At 36.3% G+C, this 19,189-nt stretch overlaps 1 protein-coding gene across 2 annotated transcripts in view; it reads right to left on the bottom strand.

Moving 5' to 3' along the window:
* Positions 1 to 2,189: 2,189 nt before the first annotated feature.
* Positions 2,190 to 19,189, bottom strand: part of LOC308691342 (multiple epidermal growth factor-like domains protein 9) — a 122,715-nt gene continuing 105,715 nt past the window's right edge. The window contains exons 5-7 of one of the 2 annotated variants that reach the window (XM_081366418.1): positions 8,035 to 8,304; positions 3,893 to 4,272; positions 2,190 to 3,806 (exon numbers count right to left, since the gene is read on the bottom strand). In XM_081366418.1, the coding sequence (XP_081222544.1) occupies positions 3,681 to 3,806; positions 3,893 to 4,272; positions 8,035 to 8,304 (776 nt within the window). In that variant the 3' untranslated portion in view covers positions 2,190 to 3,680. Of the gene's footprint in view, positions 4,273 to 8,034; positions 8,305 to 19,189 lie in introns of both variants that reach the window. The other variant, XM_081366419.1, reaches the window with a different exon arrangement.

The following is a 19,189-nucleotide window of genomic DNA, read 5'->3' as shown; positions in this document are numbered from 1 at the left end:
AATGACTTCTCTAAGCTTATGAGATTTTACTTGGTTATAGGCTAATTTAGCCCGACTTCCAGAAATGAAATATGGACTCGTTTTGTGTTTGAGAAAGGTCTCCAACATGTGTTAAAACATATATCTGTTCTTCTTGCTCACCATGAAGACTATAGGTCACAAGGGCCATTGGAACCAACTATTTCTTAAAGTCTTTCCTTCACTGTTAGATTAATGTGTCATCTCATTGAGAGAAAGAACATGTTATCTGGATGTTTTGGGAAGAGTCTCCTGTTTATCGCTAGAGCCCGACCAAATCCAACCTAGAAGAAGCTGTGTCTGCGTGTGTGTTAGTATTCTTTGTTAGCATGTTCTTTCTCTCAATGAGATGACAGACAGTGAAGTAATAGTAAGAAATAGTCACTTAAACTATTGGTTCCAATGGCCCTTGTGACCTATAGACTTCATGGTGAGCTAGAAGAACAGATATATGTTTTAACACGTCGAAGACCTTTCTCAGACACAAAACGAGTCCATATTTCATTTCCGGAAGTCGGGCTAAATGAGCAAACACTGTTACTGCATTCCTGGCATGGGCCAGACCCTTCAGTCACCTCTCAGATATTTAATACAGACATTAAAGAATACATGAAAAGAACATTTCAGCAATCACACTGGTAACTTCTATAATTAAGTAAAATCTCATAAGCTTGGAGAAGTCATTCAACTCATTTGATATTTAGAAGGAAAAATATTGATTAATACCTTGATTATAATCACTCATTAGATATACACTGAAGCAGTAGAGGATTCCAGAATCCACCCCCTTCAGCTTCTAAAGACAAAAATTCTTTTGTGAGATTGATCACCAACCATTTTGCTCAAAAGAAATGGACAAGATCATACAAGAACATAAGAAATCATCTTGGCATGGAAAATGTAACACATCAGCATATTGCTCAATAAAACTCAAAATAGTTGCCTCATGCAGCTTCATGTACCATGTAACTGAGGAGGTCTGTAAATATTTGAAATGCATAATAAATTGCAAAATGTCTGTACTCAATTTAACCATCACGGTTCTGACACAGATGATGGCATCAGAAACACGTGGTCCGTAGATGAAAGTGATGATTATACTGAACAGAAAAACAAAACAAAAACGGATAATCTGAGCAATATGGTTTACTGTACATGTAAAAAAGGAGTCATGTTTTAACCTTTGATATTTGTGGGCAAACTAAGGTAAGCATAACTATACAGTATGTACTTAAGTATGCACTTGTTGCTAAATTGTAACATATTTAGAGATGACTTTGGCATGTACACTACTTAATAATGATGTTATATCAGATTAAAGTTATATCAGGTTAAAACTATATCAGATTGATATCATTAACGTTAAATACTTATGCTCATGCATTTTGATAAATGTATGGCATTTAGTTTGGTTTGAAAATCTGATTAATGATATAAAAAAACAATGAATAACTATGAATATTAAACAGAATTCTAGTCAAAGAAATACATTTTTCAATTACACAATATAATTATACAAATTGTATACAGGCCTGTATTTTTAGTTGAAGGAATGTCATTATAGCAACAGACTATAAATTCAGATTAAATGAGTTTGGACAACTGGACTTTAGGTTATGATGAATAATGTTTGAAATGTACACTTAATTCATGGAATTATTAAATAACTCAATGAGTTATAATGACTATTAATAAAAACAACAAAACAACAACAACATGCCCTTTGCCCAAATCTGTGGAGTGTTTAACCTTAAAGTCAACTTTAACTTTTCATTTCAAAATAAAAAATGTTTACTGTACAAATTGAAATGTCTCACTGTGGCAAATTCCCATATTAACAAATAAACATAAAAAATGTTAAGCATCCAACATAAAATAGGTTTACAGTGCCTTAAAAACAACGGATTATCTTTAAAAGATCTGATGACTCTGCCCTGACAAAATTTACTGAATCCAGGGATTCATTTATCCACAAAAATCCAGTAAATTCAGGAAATTGAATTTAAATTTAATTAAGTTGAAGCTCGTGAATTTCACAAGTGCTTTTTGTGCTCAGGACGAACCAGATGGTCGGGAAACAGACTGGTGCGGTTCAGGGGCTGGAACTAGTGCATGACATACAACAATATAATAATAATAAATTAATAATAATAATGATGATATCACAAATTATAGTAAAACTTACTTTTATTGAAATCTTTCACAGAGCTAGTTGTGAATGTGGTGCACCATGCATACTGCACAATGCATACAATGTAAGATTAAGACACCGTTACGACGTTAGTCTCTCTGTGCGCGCACAAGTATGCTAGACACAGAAACAAAAGTCGTTGCCACAGTACCAATACGATAGCAGCCTCCTCAAGACAACCATTCTGTACATCTAATATTTACATAGTTTTGAACCAACGCATCTTGGGAAAAGACAGCTTCAGGACTGTGGAAGGGAGGTGGTGGGTGGGGGGGGAGGCTAAAAGACGATATCCCAAGAGTCATTTGAGATGCAGACAGATGAACTATTGCTCCTTTCTTCAAGTTCGGGCCATCCCCTACAGAGAATGTCCTTGTGCATACACACCCTTTCACATGTCTTTTGCTGACTTTACACTAACCTAACACTCAGCCTCCACACATACACCTACACACACAAACACGTACACTTATTCATTCACTGAACCATTGGATCAACTTGTTTTAGCCTGTGCTACTAAAATGGCAGAGATTGATTACTGTCCAGAAAGGCTGTTAGACACAACAGCCATTATTGCTCATCTGATCATATTTGTTCCCCTCCTCTGTGACACACAAACTGACCCAAAGCCATCAGTCTGAGAGAGAGGTTCATCCAAATAAATTAAACAATACTGTTAAACTCTCCCAACCAGACATATCGATGTGTCAAGTGCACACAACAAGGCATGGCACCTTTCAACAGGTGGCTGGTGATAAGTCACAAGGGAAAAGCGGATTGCAGAGAAATTGCTGAAAATAAATAAAACAAGTAAAATTCCATACATTGTGAAACAGTCCTTTAAATCCTCTTTGTCGTTGTAAAACTGTGACAAGAATTAGCCAGACTCTCTCCGCCTGAGACTGACACACACAGATCCTCTTTGGCCTGATAAAAAAATGAATAATCCTTTCTCGTATTTCGCTTCGGCAAGAAAGCATCTGCATAATTGCAAATGAATGCAAAAGTCATTCAGCATCTGCCATTCAGTATTATGTATTTCCATTGGATAATACACAAGCCTGGTCTGCATGTCAGGTCCAGTGTAATGGCGCCCCCTAAAGTCATGCACATGTAATAGCATGTATGGTATCCTTGTACTGAAGCAACACTTAAATAGTGTGGTTTACAGACAACACAAATGATATCCATCCTGAGTTTGTTGAAAACGAATGTCTTCTCTGTGTATTTAAAACATCCACAGCATTTACAAAGAGAACGGGGGAATGGACGTATGTAAATGTGCATTTGATTGATCTAACCAGACATGCTTCAGTGTCTAATATTCTGTTAGCGAATTAGTCTCTGCATCTCTCCTCTTTCTTCAAAGCAAGACAACATATTTCACCTCTGAGTTGGGCCAAGGTCCTCAACAAGGCAGGATGTTTAACTTGGCTTTTGAGTCAGATGTACTGCTCATGTTCTTCATTCACTAATGGCTCTTCTTGTTTTGGAGTGCTTGTGAGAGTGTTTGCATTATGTCAGATGAGAAAAACACATATCCATAGGTCCACAATCTGGTCAGTGTCGATCCAGCGCTGGTGTAGCAGCACAGTTTCTGCATAAAAACAGGAAGATCTGTTACACCTTATACAAACTACCAGGACCGGTTAAAGCAAGCTGTCCATTGCCCACGTCACTAACTTCATCCTCTAAAAGCCCTGATACATCTGCATTCGGAATGCTGTCGTGATAGCTGCTGAAGCTAATGTTGTCCTCCTTCAGCTCGATGGTCCAGAACGGGGCGTTCAGCTTGCGGTTCTGGTATTCCCGGTAAGTGTACACGCCACCCACCACAGCCAAGAGAGCTAGCACAACTATGATGATGACGGCCAGGATGATGATGCTGAACTGGTTCCATGGGAGTTGAGTCACTGTGGTGGTGGTGGTGTTGGGGATGGAGCTGCCCAGGCTGCTCAGCAGGCTGCTGGAGGTGGTGGTGAACTGTGCTGTAGCATTGGGGCTGGAGGTCATGGTGGTGTAGTGAAACCAGTGGATAGTGGTTGAAGGAGTAGTGTGGATGACTATGGACAAGGCAAGAGAAAGAGAAGGAAAGTTTGAGAAAATATGCATCTAATGTAATACCACCTATCCAAAAAACAAAAGTTAATTATTTATACTCCAGTGACTTTCTGGTGGTGTGGCGGACAGAGCAGTGTTTCCTGCACCACTGAATAAAAGTTGTGAATGTGAGTTTACAGTCTTGTACTGAATGTAATGAGATAAAAAGGTGGTGTACTGTAAAATAAAGGCAAGAAAACACATCTTTATAAAACACGTCTTAGTGGGCTGCATAAAAAAAAGAAAGAAAGGATGTTTATAGTCTAGTCTAGCCAGTATAATCTTATTCACACATCAATGTCTCTCACAGTTCTTTTAATGAATCATTCAAATTCTTTACTGAACTTATGACTCACTCACCGAACTGCAAGTTATCATAACTTTCATCTCGAAATGAAGCAAATTTCACGTACTTTACAGATATCACCCACAAATTTAAATTCTGTCATTCTAAAAAAAGACTTTTAAAAATTAAAGGATACAAAAAGGTCATAAAGTTGTCGTAAAACAAATCCATATGAATTGAACGGTTTAATCCAAATCTTGTAGAGATATGATTTCTTTATATGACCAAACACATACATAAGGCACATCACATTTGGTAAACATGGAAGTTCATGCACATTTGAACTTCCACTAATAACTAATAATTATATAATAATTAAAATTAATAATTAAAATTTCCCCCCAAAATAAATCTTACCCAGTTTTTAAACGGTAATGTATATTAAACAAGTCATTACATAAAAAAGCTTGTAACTATATTGTTCCATCTTTCACTTGTGCATTTTTTAAACATGCTACCAAAGACAGTATTGTCAGATTTGTAACATTCCACGCTAAAAGTTAACATCACTGCCAGTGAACACTAAAAAAATTGCAATATATGTTATAAATGAAAGATCGAGAGAACAAAAAAAGAGAATAAAGAAGGGTGAGAGCAGCAAGACAGTCCCATGTGGAGCCCTGATCTAGTGTAATGTAGAGAACAGATGCTGCACACTGGAAGAAGACTCACAGGCAAGAGCGATTCCATCTGTTCGGTAGAACCGACAATGTCAGACTGTATGCCGTGTACATGAAGACTGAAAACATACTTCAGCCATTCATCTGAGAAAACATGGTAGTTTTATTATTTATGTACTATTATAGTATTAATTAATATTTAGAATTTTCTTTTATTTGTACATTTTAATTTTTCATTTTAATTTTTAGTTTTGTGTTTTTGTTATTAGTTTTATAGCTTTCATTTATTTTTAAGTTTTAGTCATTTTAGTACTTCAACTACCGCTACTAATATATTTATTTCAGTTAGTTACCAAAGTAAGATTTTTTTTAATTAGTTTTTCATATAATATTTATAATATTAATCACCAAAACTGGAAAGTTTTCATTTAGTTAACAATAACAACACTGCCATTATGGGAGATGCTACTTCAAAGATTTTTCAACCATTGTTGGAAAGTCAACATTTCCACATGGAGTTCCATTACAGTACTGTTATCAGCAGTGAATGGCAACATGGTTGTTCTGTATCAGCAGAACATCTGGATAAGGAGCTCAGACAGGCCAAAAAAGGAGGATTTATTATTGTTGGCTGAGTGGGAAGATTGACGAAAAGAGAGTGTGGATTTGGCTGACTTACTGAAGTGATAAATCACTCTTTTCTTCATCCTCTCTCTTTCATATATCCACCCTGCGGACCTTGTTTACTGTTTGGCAGCCCGAGTCAGCCTGCCTATGGGAATGTATGATCTGTCCTCTTTACAGTACACCACTGATAGAATCAGGCACGAACAGACGGATGTTGTGAGTCAGAACGCTGATCTGGGATTAGTCATTCTATAACACATCTTTCCCCACGCTTAACATGCAAGCTCTTTTCAATCACCCCTTGAAATAGGTGATTAAAAATATTAATATCTCAAGTTCAGTTCCTTCCTGTTCACATAATATATACTGTAAGGCTGGGTAACATCAAGGCCTTCATGATGCATGATATATTCAATACACTGCAATTCGGTTCACAACTGAAACTACACCAAACGCATGAAAAAGTGTGTCCGAGAGAGAGAGAGAGAGAGAGAGAGAGAGAGAGAGAGAGAGAGAGAGAGAGAGAGAGAGAGAGAGAGAGAGAGAGATTATAGGGCTTATTACAGTATAAGAAAACCCCTGTTCAAATTTAACCCACCCATTAAACTGTGGCTGAAAATCTTTGACAGCATCATCAAACCCATCCTTCTTTACGGCTGTGAAATCTGGGGCCCCAAATTTAAACTAAATTACGATTCCTGGGACAAAACCCCTGTTGAAACTTTCCACCTCGAGTTCTGCAAGAACATCCTGGGAACTCACAGAAACGCTCCGAGTCTGGGTTGCCGGGCAGAATTAGGCAGATTCCCTCTCCTATCTGAGATCCAGAAGAGAGCCGCAAAGTTCTGGTTCCATCTATCAGACGCGCAGACAGAGAGTTACCATCACTGCGCTCTCAGGTACAGGGCAGGACACCCCGAGAGCGACCCCATGACACATTTAGTGGAAAAACACCAACTTAATCCAACAATTCAGTTCAGACACGCAAAAGTAAAAGAAATAGGGAACATAACCAAAGAAGAATACATATAAGATTGGCAGATAAAGGTCACACAAGTAAATAAATTAAAATACTTCCACAAAATAAAGTCTGATTATAAATTGGCCCCATACCTGACCGATATCAGTAACTATGGTCAGAGAAAGCTCCTGACGAGGTATCGCATCAGTGACCACAGTCTGTGTGTGGAGACGGGCCGACACAAGCCGAGCTGGAGAGCCAGAGAGCTCAGACTGTGTTCACACTGCACTGATGGAGTCGTAGAGGACGAGCTGCACTTCCTCACCGAGTGCAGCAAGTATAAACACATCAGAGACACTTATTTCACACTAATAGCTCAGATTTTACCCCAGTTCCAACATGCGAGCCTTATAGACAAACTGTCTTATATTCTGGGGGAGAAAGAAGAGTGTGTTCTCCTGGCAGCGCAGTATGTGTCTTCCTGCCATCATATGAGGGACAAGGGCTGAACCCTCTTTTACCTTAAACTGCTCTCTGTACTTATTTCATTTTTTTTTTCATTGTGATATATTTATGCATAATATGGAAATGTTATTATAATTTTTTTATTATTATTTTTTTTTATTTTTTTTATTGTTCACTTTTATTTATCTACCTGTACGTATATGTTTGTATATGTCTATTGCTTTGGCAATATTGTGCTATTTTACACAGTCATGCCAATAAAGCTCATTTGAAATTGAAATTGAAATTGAGAGAGAGAGAGAGAGAGAGAGAGAGAGAGAGAGAGAGAGAGAGAGAGAGAGAGAGAGAGAGAGAGAGAGAGAGAGAGAGAGAGAGATTCAAACTCTCACCTGGTGTTCACTTCACTTTTCTTCATTACAAAGTCATGTAGAAGTGACTCTAACTACTGCACTGACAAATGATAGTTTTACAGTTACAGCTTCATCTTTAATTGAATTGTTAAAAATAATATAAATGAACACACACAAAAGAATTTAAAGTACAGCTGCAATTTTTCCAACAAAAAAAGAAGAGACACCTGCGAAATCAATCAATGACTGATTCGGAACAGCCCTAATATCCCTTCCTGTAGCAAAAATCAATCCATTTATATTATCACTAGAGTTTTTTACGCATATTAGCCCAAGATGTATAGACAGGCTCTCACCTGTACGAGTGCAGTTCCTGGTGAGCGCGTCCCCTGTGAAGCCCTCTGCGCAGCGCTCACAGTGTGGGCCCGTGGTGTTGTTGATGCAGCTCAGGCAGTGGCCCGTGTCCGGGTGACAGGTCCGAGGGGACAAGCGGGGGTCTCCGTTCCCGCTGCAGTTACAGGGAAGGCAGATGCTGTCGGCGTTGTAGAAGCCATCACTACACTGCTCACAGTTGGGACCCTGGTACTCCGGCTTGCACTGGGTACAGAATGGCTGGCCGTTTGAGTCTAAACACATGTGTACACAAAGAAAGGTTAGGGTGAATTAGAGGAACCAGGAGGAACACACCTGCTGGTAAAAAAAAGAAAAAAAGTTCAAGTATACAATACATTTTTACTGAAATTGCCAAAGGACTTCTGCTTAAAAAAGACATTTAGAGACACAGAGAGTTCATTTGACCACCAGATGGCAGAATCTTACAAGTATGCAGAAGGCAGTATAAAGGGAAACTGAGGTCTTTGTTTATATTAGCCTATATTAAGTTATCAGATGAACCTGTCAACCTCCAATCATTCTGTAAAAGTGTTATCTCCTTTGCATTTGACTGCAAATCGAGTTATCATCCAACTGGCAAAATCCGGGCTTTAAAAAGGTCCGATGACTTAAGCTTAAGTGAAATGGTGTGAAGACACCCTTCCCCATGCAAAAGTACTGCCTTAAGTCTTAGTAGTAAGAAGAAAGTAGTACACAAACAAACTGTACAGTAAATAAAAACATCCACTTTGAAACCCGCTTTTACAGGACGGCACGTACTGTAGATAAACATCTTTCTTTTTGTCTGATCACACAACTATGATGAAAATATATATAAATGTTTTAGAAATTTTACATTTGTCAGTTGTTCACTAGGAATAGTGCTAAAACAAAAGATAATATGATTAATGCATAAATGTTGTTTTTCCATTTCTAACAAATCTAACAAAAACGATCATGAACTTTCAGCTGTTCTGTATTCATAGGACAGAAATGTCACATGAAGGGTGAAAACTGAAAGTAGATATAGTGTGTTTAGTGTGACCTGCCACTGCAATTAAACTGCTTGTAACCAAAAGAGACATCATAAAATCAGCATGATGATTATATGACTTCTGAGAAAGTACTGAGGAACTACTGATAAATTTATAGTGTACTATACAGTATGTATATTCTAAAGTACTTGAATGCCAATGGTGAGACAAATTATTCTCAAGAGCAATATCACATCGTGAGACGCTTCAGTGTCTGACACTAAGGAAATTAGTTGTCATCTAGTTCTCATTTGAAGTGATTACTTTCTGTGAAGAAATAAATAGGAGAGATGAACCAGAAGAGGTGATTTAATGAGAACAAACCTCAACCAAACATGTTTTTCTCTCTCTTTATTTTGGCAAAATTAATTGGCGGGCCCAGACAGAATCTGTAAACCTTTTTTGCATTTTCTGCACTGATCTGGGGAGCACTTAGATACATTTTCAAAATAATAAAGTAACTAAATAAAGTAATAGGGTATACATTACCATTCAAAAGTTTGGGGTCAATTATATATTTTTTTGTGTGTTTTTGAAATAAGTCTCTTATGCTCAACAAGGCTGTATTTATTCGATCAAAAATACAATAATATTGTGAAATATGATTACAATTTAAAAGAATTGTTTTCTTTTTTAATTAATATGTTATGATGAAGGTCGTGTGACCGAAACGTTGTGCATTAATAAAAAAATAATTTAAATTGTTTTCAAATTCAGTCGAGTCCGAGTCGAGACCGAGTCTTTGAAGGGTCGAGTCCGAGTCGAGACCGAGTCTTTAGGAGTCGAGACCAAGACCATAAAAACATGTCAGTTTTCATATTCATGATTTAATATCACCCCAGTTAATAATCAACAGTTAGGCCTACAGACTAAGCTAGATTGGGAATTGTTTAGAGGAGCAGTCTTAACGTCTTAACCCCTTAACGCCTGAATTTATATAGCTGTATATAAAAAAAAAAAAATGATGTGTGTTTTTGCCTTTAAGTAGATGGTAAATAATGTTGAGATTATCAATTTCACTTTTGCACAACAAATAAATAGAAATTTTGGTATGTTGCAAATTTGCGACAACAGGCATTTAGGGTAATTTTTTTACAAAATGGTAAAATTAATAAAACACATTTTCCCATCTCAGGTATGTAGATTTTATTCATGGCACAAAGTTGTTAGAACTTATAAACTTTAATTGACAAATTAATGAATCTTGACAACAGCAAGAAACAAAACACTCTCCTACTCCCTAACATTGACAGTAGTTTTTATACATTCCATGTTACACTCTGTTTAACTCTTTCCTTGTTTCTCCAGTGCATACATTATATATTCTTATAGTGTTATATCCTAACATGCTATTTTTTGTGAAAAAATAAAAATAAGAAAATAAATTTTTTTTTTGGCTGAAACCATCTAAATACAGCATTATTATAATATGTAGCCATTAGCCCAATCCAGCCGTTATGGACCAATGTCGCAAATTTGCTACAAACAGAAATCTACAAAGTACGTAAAAAATATTCGTCACATGAAGTCTATATGAATAACATAGCTATAGAAGCAATCAATAAGCTGGTACATATTTTTATCTTAGCACAACTTAACTCATTTTGGGCAATTTCTCCACATTTGCGCCCTTGATATGTGGATTTTGCAAACCGAAATATTAGCTTCGGTGAACCGGATGTAGTTCCCACTCCGACCGCTCCTACGAGAAACCAGTGCGTGCAAAATGTTCCTAGGTATGTATCGAATGTGCACAAACAGGCATTGGGGGAAAACACACGCTATCTCGCCTGCAGTCTGAATGGAAGGGGTTTGTTGCAAATTCGCGACAGTGGGCGTTATGGAAAATCCCTACCAAATGCATCATCTTCTGCCTATTTTTCTAAACTGCTTCAACAGTGCTGCTCTGTCAACAACATGTTAAGCCCACCCTGACTTTTTTAATCATAGTTAGGACATGCAGAGCAAATTAAAATTTTCTAGTGGTATGTATTCTAGTGGACTAGTGATGGGGACGAGACCGCCTATGCCGAGTCCGAGTCAAGACCGAGTCTTTGAAGGGTCGAGTCCGAGTCAAGACCGAGTCTTTGAAGGAACAAGTCCGAGTCGAGTCCGAGAAAGCAGAAATCGGTCTCGAGACCGGACTCGAGTACTACATCACTAGTTCCTTATATGTTGTAATTAATATGTTATAAAATGTAATTTTTTGGCTTTTCAGCAGCCACTACTCTTGTCTTCAGACTCACATGATCCTTCAGAAATCATTCTAATATGATGATGTGATTTAGTGCTCAAGAAACATTATTATTATTATCAATGTTGAAAACAGTTACATATATATTATATGTAACTGTTACAAATCAACATCACTGTGCTCATCCCAGATAATATTTGGTATATTATATTTTAACAAAAACAAGTCAACATCACTGTGCTCATCCCAGAATTTCAAAACTAGAAGAAAGAATCGATTTTATACCCTGGCCCAATAAAGGGGAGGTAAAATAAAAGGAAAGGAATATGAGAGAGAAGAACTAAGGAGTAGAAAGAAAGAAGACACAGCAAAAACCATGTTGAGCCATACATAAAGAGCGAGCTAGAAGCAACAAGACAGACTGTATGCAGTACCTGCTGTGAATCAAATATATCTAGCAGAGAGGCAGTTTTTACATTACATATGGAGAAGGGCAGTGAATCAGGGAGCACTATGAGCCTAAATCCTATCATCATTTGCCCAGACTCAGCACTTGCATACAGTCGACAGCAGAATATAAAACCCAAACCTCCAGGCAGTGATGCACACCCAGGGACTACTACACTAGAACGACCAATTTTCCACATTTCTCAAGCATGAGGGCAATAACCATCATGGTAAGATAATGACACAAAGGACGGAGAGAGAATGAGGCAGAAAACAGCCCATTTAGATATACATCATCACGACAGTAAAACAGCCCCGTAGGGACAAAGAGCTTAAGTATCCCAATACAGAATTAAAAACATTCACACAAGAGAATGAAAGAACAAAGAGAAAAGAAACTGACCAGACTGAAATCAATGTACACAGGCTCCTTTTGTTTGGTCTCACCTTTATGTATTTATTCCAAAAAGCTGTTTTTCGCTTCTTTCGGCACCAGCAAAAACTTCAAAATTGCTCAGCACAGCATATGTCCCAACATGTTACAGCATACAAAAATTTCCGGTGACACAAGATATGCTTCCTCATGTTGATGAGACTCGTGATGATAATGTCTAAAATGAGGCTATAGCCAATGTTTAACCATCTCATAATTACATCACCAGCAGCAGCTTCTTTAGTGTGGTGGTGACTTTTACCTAGTAGTTTTTTCAGCGTCACGAGACGCACGCAACGTTTGACGCACCATCTCAAACAGGTATGGACATGCTCACGGCTATAATCGTTCCAACAGTTTTCACACTTCCTGACCAAAGTGAGAATAAAAACACACTCACAAATAAAACACATAATGAAGAAATAGTTATATTTCTATACATAGTAATAGTAGTAATAATATACATAATGGTTTTAGAAAAACATTTAATTGTACAGTAAACAATAATTACACGGATTAAGTGAACAGAGTCAAATTACTCTTCTGCTCTCTATATTATATATGAAGACTTCTTGTCCTAGATATTTTTCATGTTTTAAATATCTGCTTATTTTAACAGTTCACTGTGTATGTTTTACTCTCTCATCATCTGTCTATCATAAGGGGCGGCCAGAAAGAAAACAGCAGTGACAAATAACAGACTTTTTCACAGACGGCTGAATCAAAGCTGAAGCTCAGGTGGAACAAAGCTGGCGACTTCATCAAAATTATAGCAACTGACACTGCGTGGCAGATAACAAGCCAACCAGTGCTAGGTCATTTCCAATGCAAATTCAACCAGAATATGCAAATCAAACATGCATTTCACTAAGGAAATCTAGCATTAGCAAGGAGAGCAGAGAAAATATGTGCCACTTGTAAAGAAAAAAGACTGAATATCTATGGGAATGATTGAATATCTAAACACGCAAATGCCACTAAAACTCTGCCGCGACTGTACATCTTTTCATTTCTGCCTTAAAATAAGTGAGATGTTTACAGTAGCAGTGAAACATCACACACACACACTAACACACACACACACACACACACACACACACACACACACACACACACACACACACACACACACACACACACACACACACACACACACAAAAGCTTGTGGTCAGAAAGATTTTTTTCCTTCTATTTTTGAAAAGTATCTTATGCTCACCAAGGCTTCATTTATTTGATCAAAAATACAGTAACATAAAACAGTAATATTGTGAATTATTATTGCAATTTAAAACTGCTGTCTATTTGAATATATTTTTAAATGTAATTTATTTCTGTGATCAAAGCTGAATTTTCAGCATCATTACTCTAGTCTTCAGGGTAACACAATCCTTCAGAAATCAGTCTAATATGCCGATTTACTGCTCAAAAACATTTCTTATTATTATCAATGTTGAAAACAGTTGTGCTGCTTAATATTTTTGTGGAAAACATAATTATTTATTTTCAGGATTCCTGGCTGAATAGAAAGTTCAAAAGAACAGCGTTTATTTAAAATATAAATCTTTTTTAACAATATAAAAGTCATTACTATCATTTTGATCAATTGAATGTGTATTTGCTGAATAAAAGTATTAATTAAAAAACACAAACTACCTACCTACATACAGTACATTCAACAAAATATATAGAACATTAAAAGCTATTATTTTTGAGATATTCAAGAATATGTTTAGAGAGCCATGAATAGATGTATGTTTCTTTTTAACTGACATACATAAATAATTAATAGAATAATTTTTCATTTAATGTTCTGCTGCAACAACCTTATAAAGCCCCTCCAAACTCCAGACAGATCATATAAGTTCCTTGTTTTCCATGAAACCTTACAAATAATGACTGACAGCTGGTTTGGAACAGACATTGACAATGGCATTTACATATTAATGAGACCTTCTGTAGAAGAAACCTAGTGAGAACGACCTAATGAAACTAAGGGGCACAATATGGTTAAATATGTACAGTATTGAAAGATAAAGACTTGCAAGATCCCTGAGCTGTCAAAAGAGAGTTTAATAATTTCATATTTTAAAAACGCATCCACCTAGTTCATCAAACAATAATCACTACACGACTACATGAATTTATAATGGAAGATGTGAGAGCTTTACTTGCTTCTCAATAAATCGTGTGTGTGTTTTTGGAGACGTCATGGGTTTTGATTTAACAATGTACAACAGAAAGTGTCAAGGCTATTTCATGGTAACAATAGGAGGTACTAATAATGACTTGTTTGCCGTTCAGGACAATTGATCAGTCAGTCACTGAGACAGCATACATTTGTTAATTCAGACAGTGCTGTAAGCACAAACAAAGAATTATTGAAGCAAAGCAAATCTAGTCATTTACAGAGATGAAATAGCTGACTTCAGAGTGTTTGCTCTAAAAGGACTGATTTGAGAAAAGCAACTTCAAAAGCACTTTCTTTTCCTGATCCTAAGAGATCCTAACCGTAATGAAAAAGCTTACTCATACACTCTCGCTAATACTCTTGTAAAACAGATAAAAAGATAAAACAGATATTTCGGATACTGCAGAAAGGGTCAATACAACATTCCAGCGGTACTACAATGCACAATAGCTGCTGTATAACACGTATCTACTGATATCACTGCACCCTCTGATGCCAACTATTATCCACATTTTACATCATGAACTACATAATATAATGTGTCCTTAAAGTCCCCATGAAATATTTTTTTTATGAAACAAATTATGAATATGTTAGCCTTAAAGTTATATGCCAGCGTGCTCAAAGACAATGACAAAATTTGCATATAGATAATAAAAGCGTTCAAAACGTAGTCTCTCACTACCGCCAATATGGATCAATGATTTTGAAGACATCACCCTACACTTCAGCTTCTCGTCAGATTTTCTGTCCAATCAAATGCTCTCTAGAATCTGAAGCGTCCCGCCCCCTACACTATAAATAGACGCTGAAGCTGCGGCTGAAATCAGTCACTTGTTCACATAGTAACTATTTTCTATGGTGAATAGCACATAGTGCACTATATAGGGGACAGGGAACGATTCAGTTCAGACATTGTAAATATGCTTTCCATTGGGGTGAATTAAGTCTGGTTTCGCTTTAGTGTCAGGCGAACCACAGCAGCCGCACACGCTCCACTCCAGAGACCAGATAGCATAGAGCGGATCATTTACGAGTCGGCACAGACCACAAAACGTTTTGGACCCATTTGAATACTACACAGAATGCTGTATTTTAAAGCGATTTTGAGGAGATTAGGAGGAGAAACAGACTTTGCATTAGAAACAGCACTGACAAGTAGACGAGATAACACTGGTACCATGCACCAGCATAAATTACACTTTTCAAATTACACATCCTCAGCATGATTGTGCTCACTGTTTTGCTTAAATAACAGTTTCATATTAAATCTAAAGGGGGAATCTATTAGATTGTGGCTGTCAAATGCGGCTTTCTTGAGCTCAACGGCTCTGGCCGAGCTGTGATATAAACATAACGGTATTGGCTATTTTGAAAAAGGGGAGGAGCCGCTTGATATGTCCCGTTCTGTCTTCCTGTTTCAGTGGAAATTGTCAACACACTGAACAACTCTCCACGTTTCAAAGCACTTCAGTAGGCCTTTAATATATTTCTTTTTTACATAGTAGACATTGTATAAACATAAAGGCACACAAGGCCATGTTATATTGTGAATAAAGTCATAGCCTACTTCATCGCTTACACAAGAATAGAAGGAGAGCAAAGAATTAAAAAGAGTAGACACTGACGAAGTCTAAAGCAGTAAGAGCTTAAAAATCCACAGAGCCTAAAAATAGTATGAATAAAGGCTAGAGCAAAGAAAATTATCAATTTTTTTAAATAGTAAGTGTAGAAGAAAAATCTGTAAACAAAACAAGGGGAACAATCAGGAATAAAGATAATGTGATAGAGGTATTAACAAATGGATTAGCAATAAACCGGTATGACAAAGCACAAATGTTATTGTACAGCCAGTACAACAATAACCTATAGGTGCACCTTTAAAAAAACTTGCACATTTATATATTTATAAGTTTGTCAAATCAATTGGTGATTCATACCATCCATGCAATTTGTGTATTAAATCAAGGAATGACAATATGAATCAGAAAAACTGGTAAACGGGTAGGTTTTCCAACACAAACTGTGTTTTCCTTTTTATTATGTGACTTAACCTATATGTCTTATTCACATGTGCTACACTTACATTACAAATAAAGCTTACATTACATAAACAAAAATGTATTGAATGTATGATTTTAACCAATATACACTACCCGCTACAGTTTGGGGTCTGTAAGTTTTTTAATACAGAAAGAAGTATTTTATGCTCATCAAGTCTGCATTTATTTGATTAGTTAAATACAGTAAAAACTCAAAAATTCCTTCAGAAATAATTTAAATAAGATGATGTAGTGCTTAAGAAACATTTATTATTATCACAGTTGAAAAGAAAAGTGCTGATTATTTTTGTGGAAACATTGCTACATTTTTTCCCCAGGATTTTTTTTTTTTTTTTTTTTTTTGAAAAATAAATGTTTTGTAACAATGTAAACTGTCACTTTTAATTGAATGCATCCTTGCTGAATAAAAGTTCATTAATTAATTATTTTAATCTTACTGACCCCAAATTTTTAAAAGGCAGTGTATAATAATATATACATTTTGTATTAAAAATGATACAAAGACAACAAACAGTTGTGCAAATATAATGCACATACAAAGAGAAAACATTTTTAATTTCTTCTCTTTCTGAAGATGATGTAAATTCTAAGCACTGTACTTTATATTTTGTTAGCTGAATTTTCTATTGTGGACTGCCTTAAACAAGATACACAGTACTTTTAATACAATGCGACACGATGGGAATGAAAAAACTAATATATTTACATAAACACTCAACATCAGTGTTAGCTGTGATGAGATCTAAGCAAAGAGCTTCTGGCTGTGAGTGCTGAGGGATGCATCCAGACTGTAGATGACCATGGACACAATGAGAGGAAGAGAGAAAAAGAGTCCCTGAGCACCAGCCGGACGGTGACTAAAACTTAACTACATAAATCAAACAGGAGTTGTGTTATGAGCTGTCTGCTGTTTCCTCTCTCTCACTAATACTGAATATTGGGTTGTTTGGTTTCATGTCACTTTAAATTTGATATTTGAAACTGTGATATCACACCACCTCAGAGCTAAAATATGTAGTGTTAATAATGACATTTATGCTAAGGGCACTTGATAAGTAACCATACTGGCATTGATCCACAACACTTAAATCTTTAAAGAGCTGTAAAAGGATCACCAAGACTCAGGTTAAAAGGTTAATCCTTTATATGGTTTATGGCATTGGCACTCAGCGGTTACATACAGTGGCAGTTTCTTATTTAAAAACATAGCTACAGTAGGGCAGGAAGTGTGCAAATGGGTGCAACAACTGCTTATTATACCTGCAACCCACCTAGTTTGGTGCTAACAATTGATTCCACTTTTGCATCTTTGTGCACTTGAACAGACACATACACACAAAATTATGTCAATATACTAGTATCGCCAAGTATTCTCGTAAACACGTCTTAAGTGAATGTAAAGAATTGAGAAAGAAATCAGATATGTATCATTCTATTGGATCCGTGCATTCAGTCTTAAAGTGACAGCAACCTACAAATACTGGCTGTCATTCATGTTAAAGGGGTGGTACAACGCCCCTTTTTAAAATATGTAAAATAAGTCTCTGTTGTCCCCAGAGTGTGTATGTGAAGTTTTAGCTCAAAATACCCCACAGATAATAAATGTACTGTTTTGTTAATCCGAAAGAGAAAATAAAAAGTGTGAATCATAAAAAAAAATAAAAAAATACCCCACAGATAATTTTGTACAGCATGTTAAAAGTTGTCCCTTTTTGAGGGTCAGTAAAAACGCAAATGAACTGCTGCTCCTGACACAGAGGGGAGCTTCAAGAGCTTGTGTGTGTTAGCCAGCAGCTCCTGATTACCTCACACAGACAAGTACTAAAATGTCAGAAACTGTTCTGCCTTTTATGTTTAAACTGGAGTCGGACAATCATGGAGAGACTCAAGAAGAAGTGACAAAATGTAGAATGCAACATGACGTTTCAGAGTGGTTAGTTGATGGATTTATGTTGCTGATGTGGAGTTAACTATCTTCAAGTCATTGATTAGCATATTCTGTCATGATAATCTATAAATCGCTCATGTGGGAACTGTTGTAAGATGCCTACAGAGTGACATGCTATTGCATTTGTGTTACGTACTGTATTGCATGTGCAAAGACAGACGTGACAGCTTGAGCAGACTCACAAATGTGCTCTACAACAACAACTCTTCCTCTTCTCAACATGGACTGCGGGACTGGGGACGGGGTTTATGTCAATTTTAGGGTTAGTGATGTCACTAACCCGGGAGGAATGTCATGTAGTCCCTACCAGCCGTTTGCTGTAGTCCTTAAAAAACAATTTCTTTAAAAGCAAATATCTTCCTTTGCTTTGAACTTTGAGTGTTGTAACTTTACAGATGTTGTTTGTGCTCAAACAGCAACATTACACACTAACTAAAGTTAGAAAAGTGAAATCAAAATCAACCACCCCTTTAATCAAACAACAAAACACAGCTTTAACAAAGATTTATATTTAATTTATACAGTCAACACTATAGTGTTATTTTACATTTCGGCCTAATTGTTACATGTCTGTACCTGAATACACTACAGTTAATTTTTTTATTACTCTATTTGTAACTTGTATTTTTTTTTTATATTCAGTATCATTAAAATGATTGAATTTCATATATTTTTTAAAAATATTAATACACTTATACAAAAATAAGCTAATTTAAAATAATAAATAAATAATTTTTAAAAAGCATTTTCGGTTTCGGTTTTCGGGTGCATCCTTAATACAGACACTTAAAAGTCTATAAATTAAAAGAACATATGTGACCCGTCACGGAAA

Source organism: Scardinius erythrophthalmus (assembly GCF_964197995.2).
Source record: "Scardinius erythrophthalmus genome assembly, chromosome: 5".
NCBI lineage: Eukaryota > Metazoa > Chordata > Actinopteri > Cypriniformes > Leuciscidae > Scardinius > Scardinius erythrophthalmus.
Note: the sequence above shows the minus strand (reverse complement) of the source record. Positions and strands in the feature narration are given on the sequence as shown.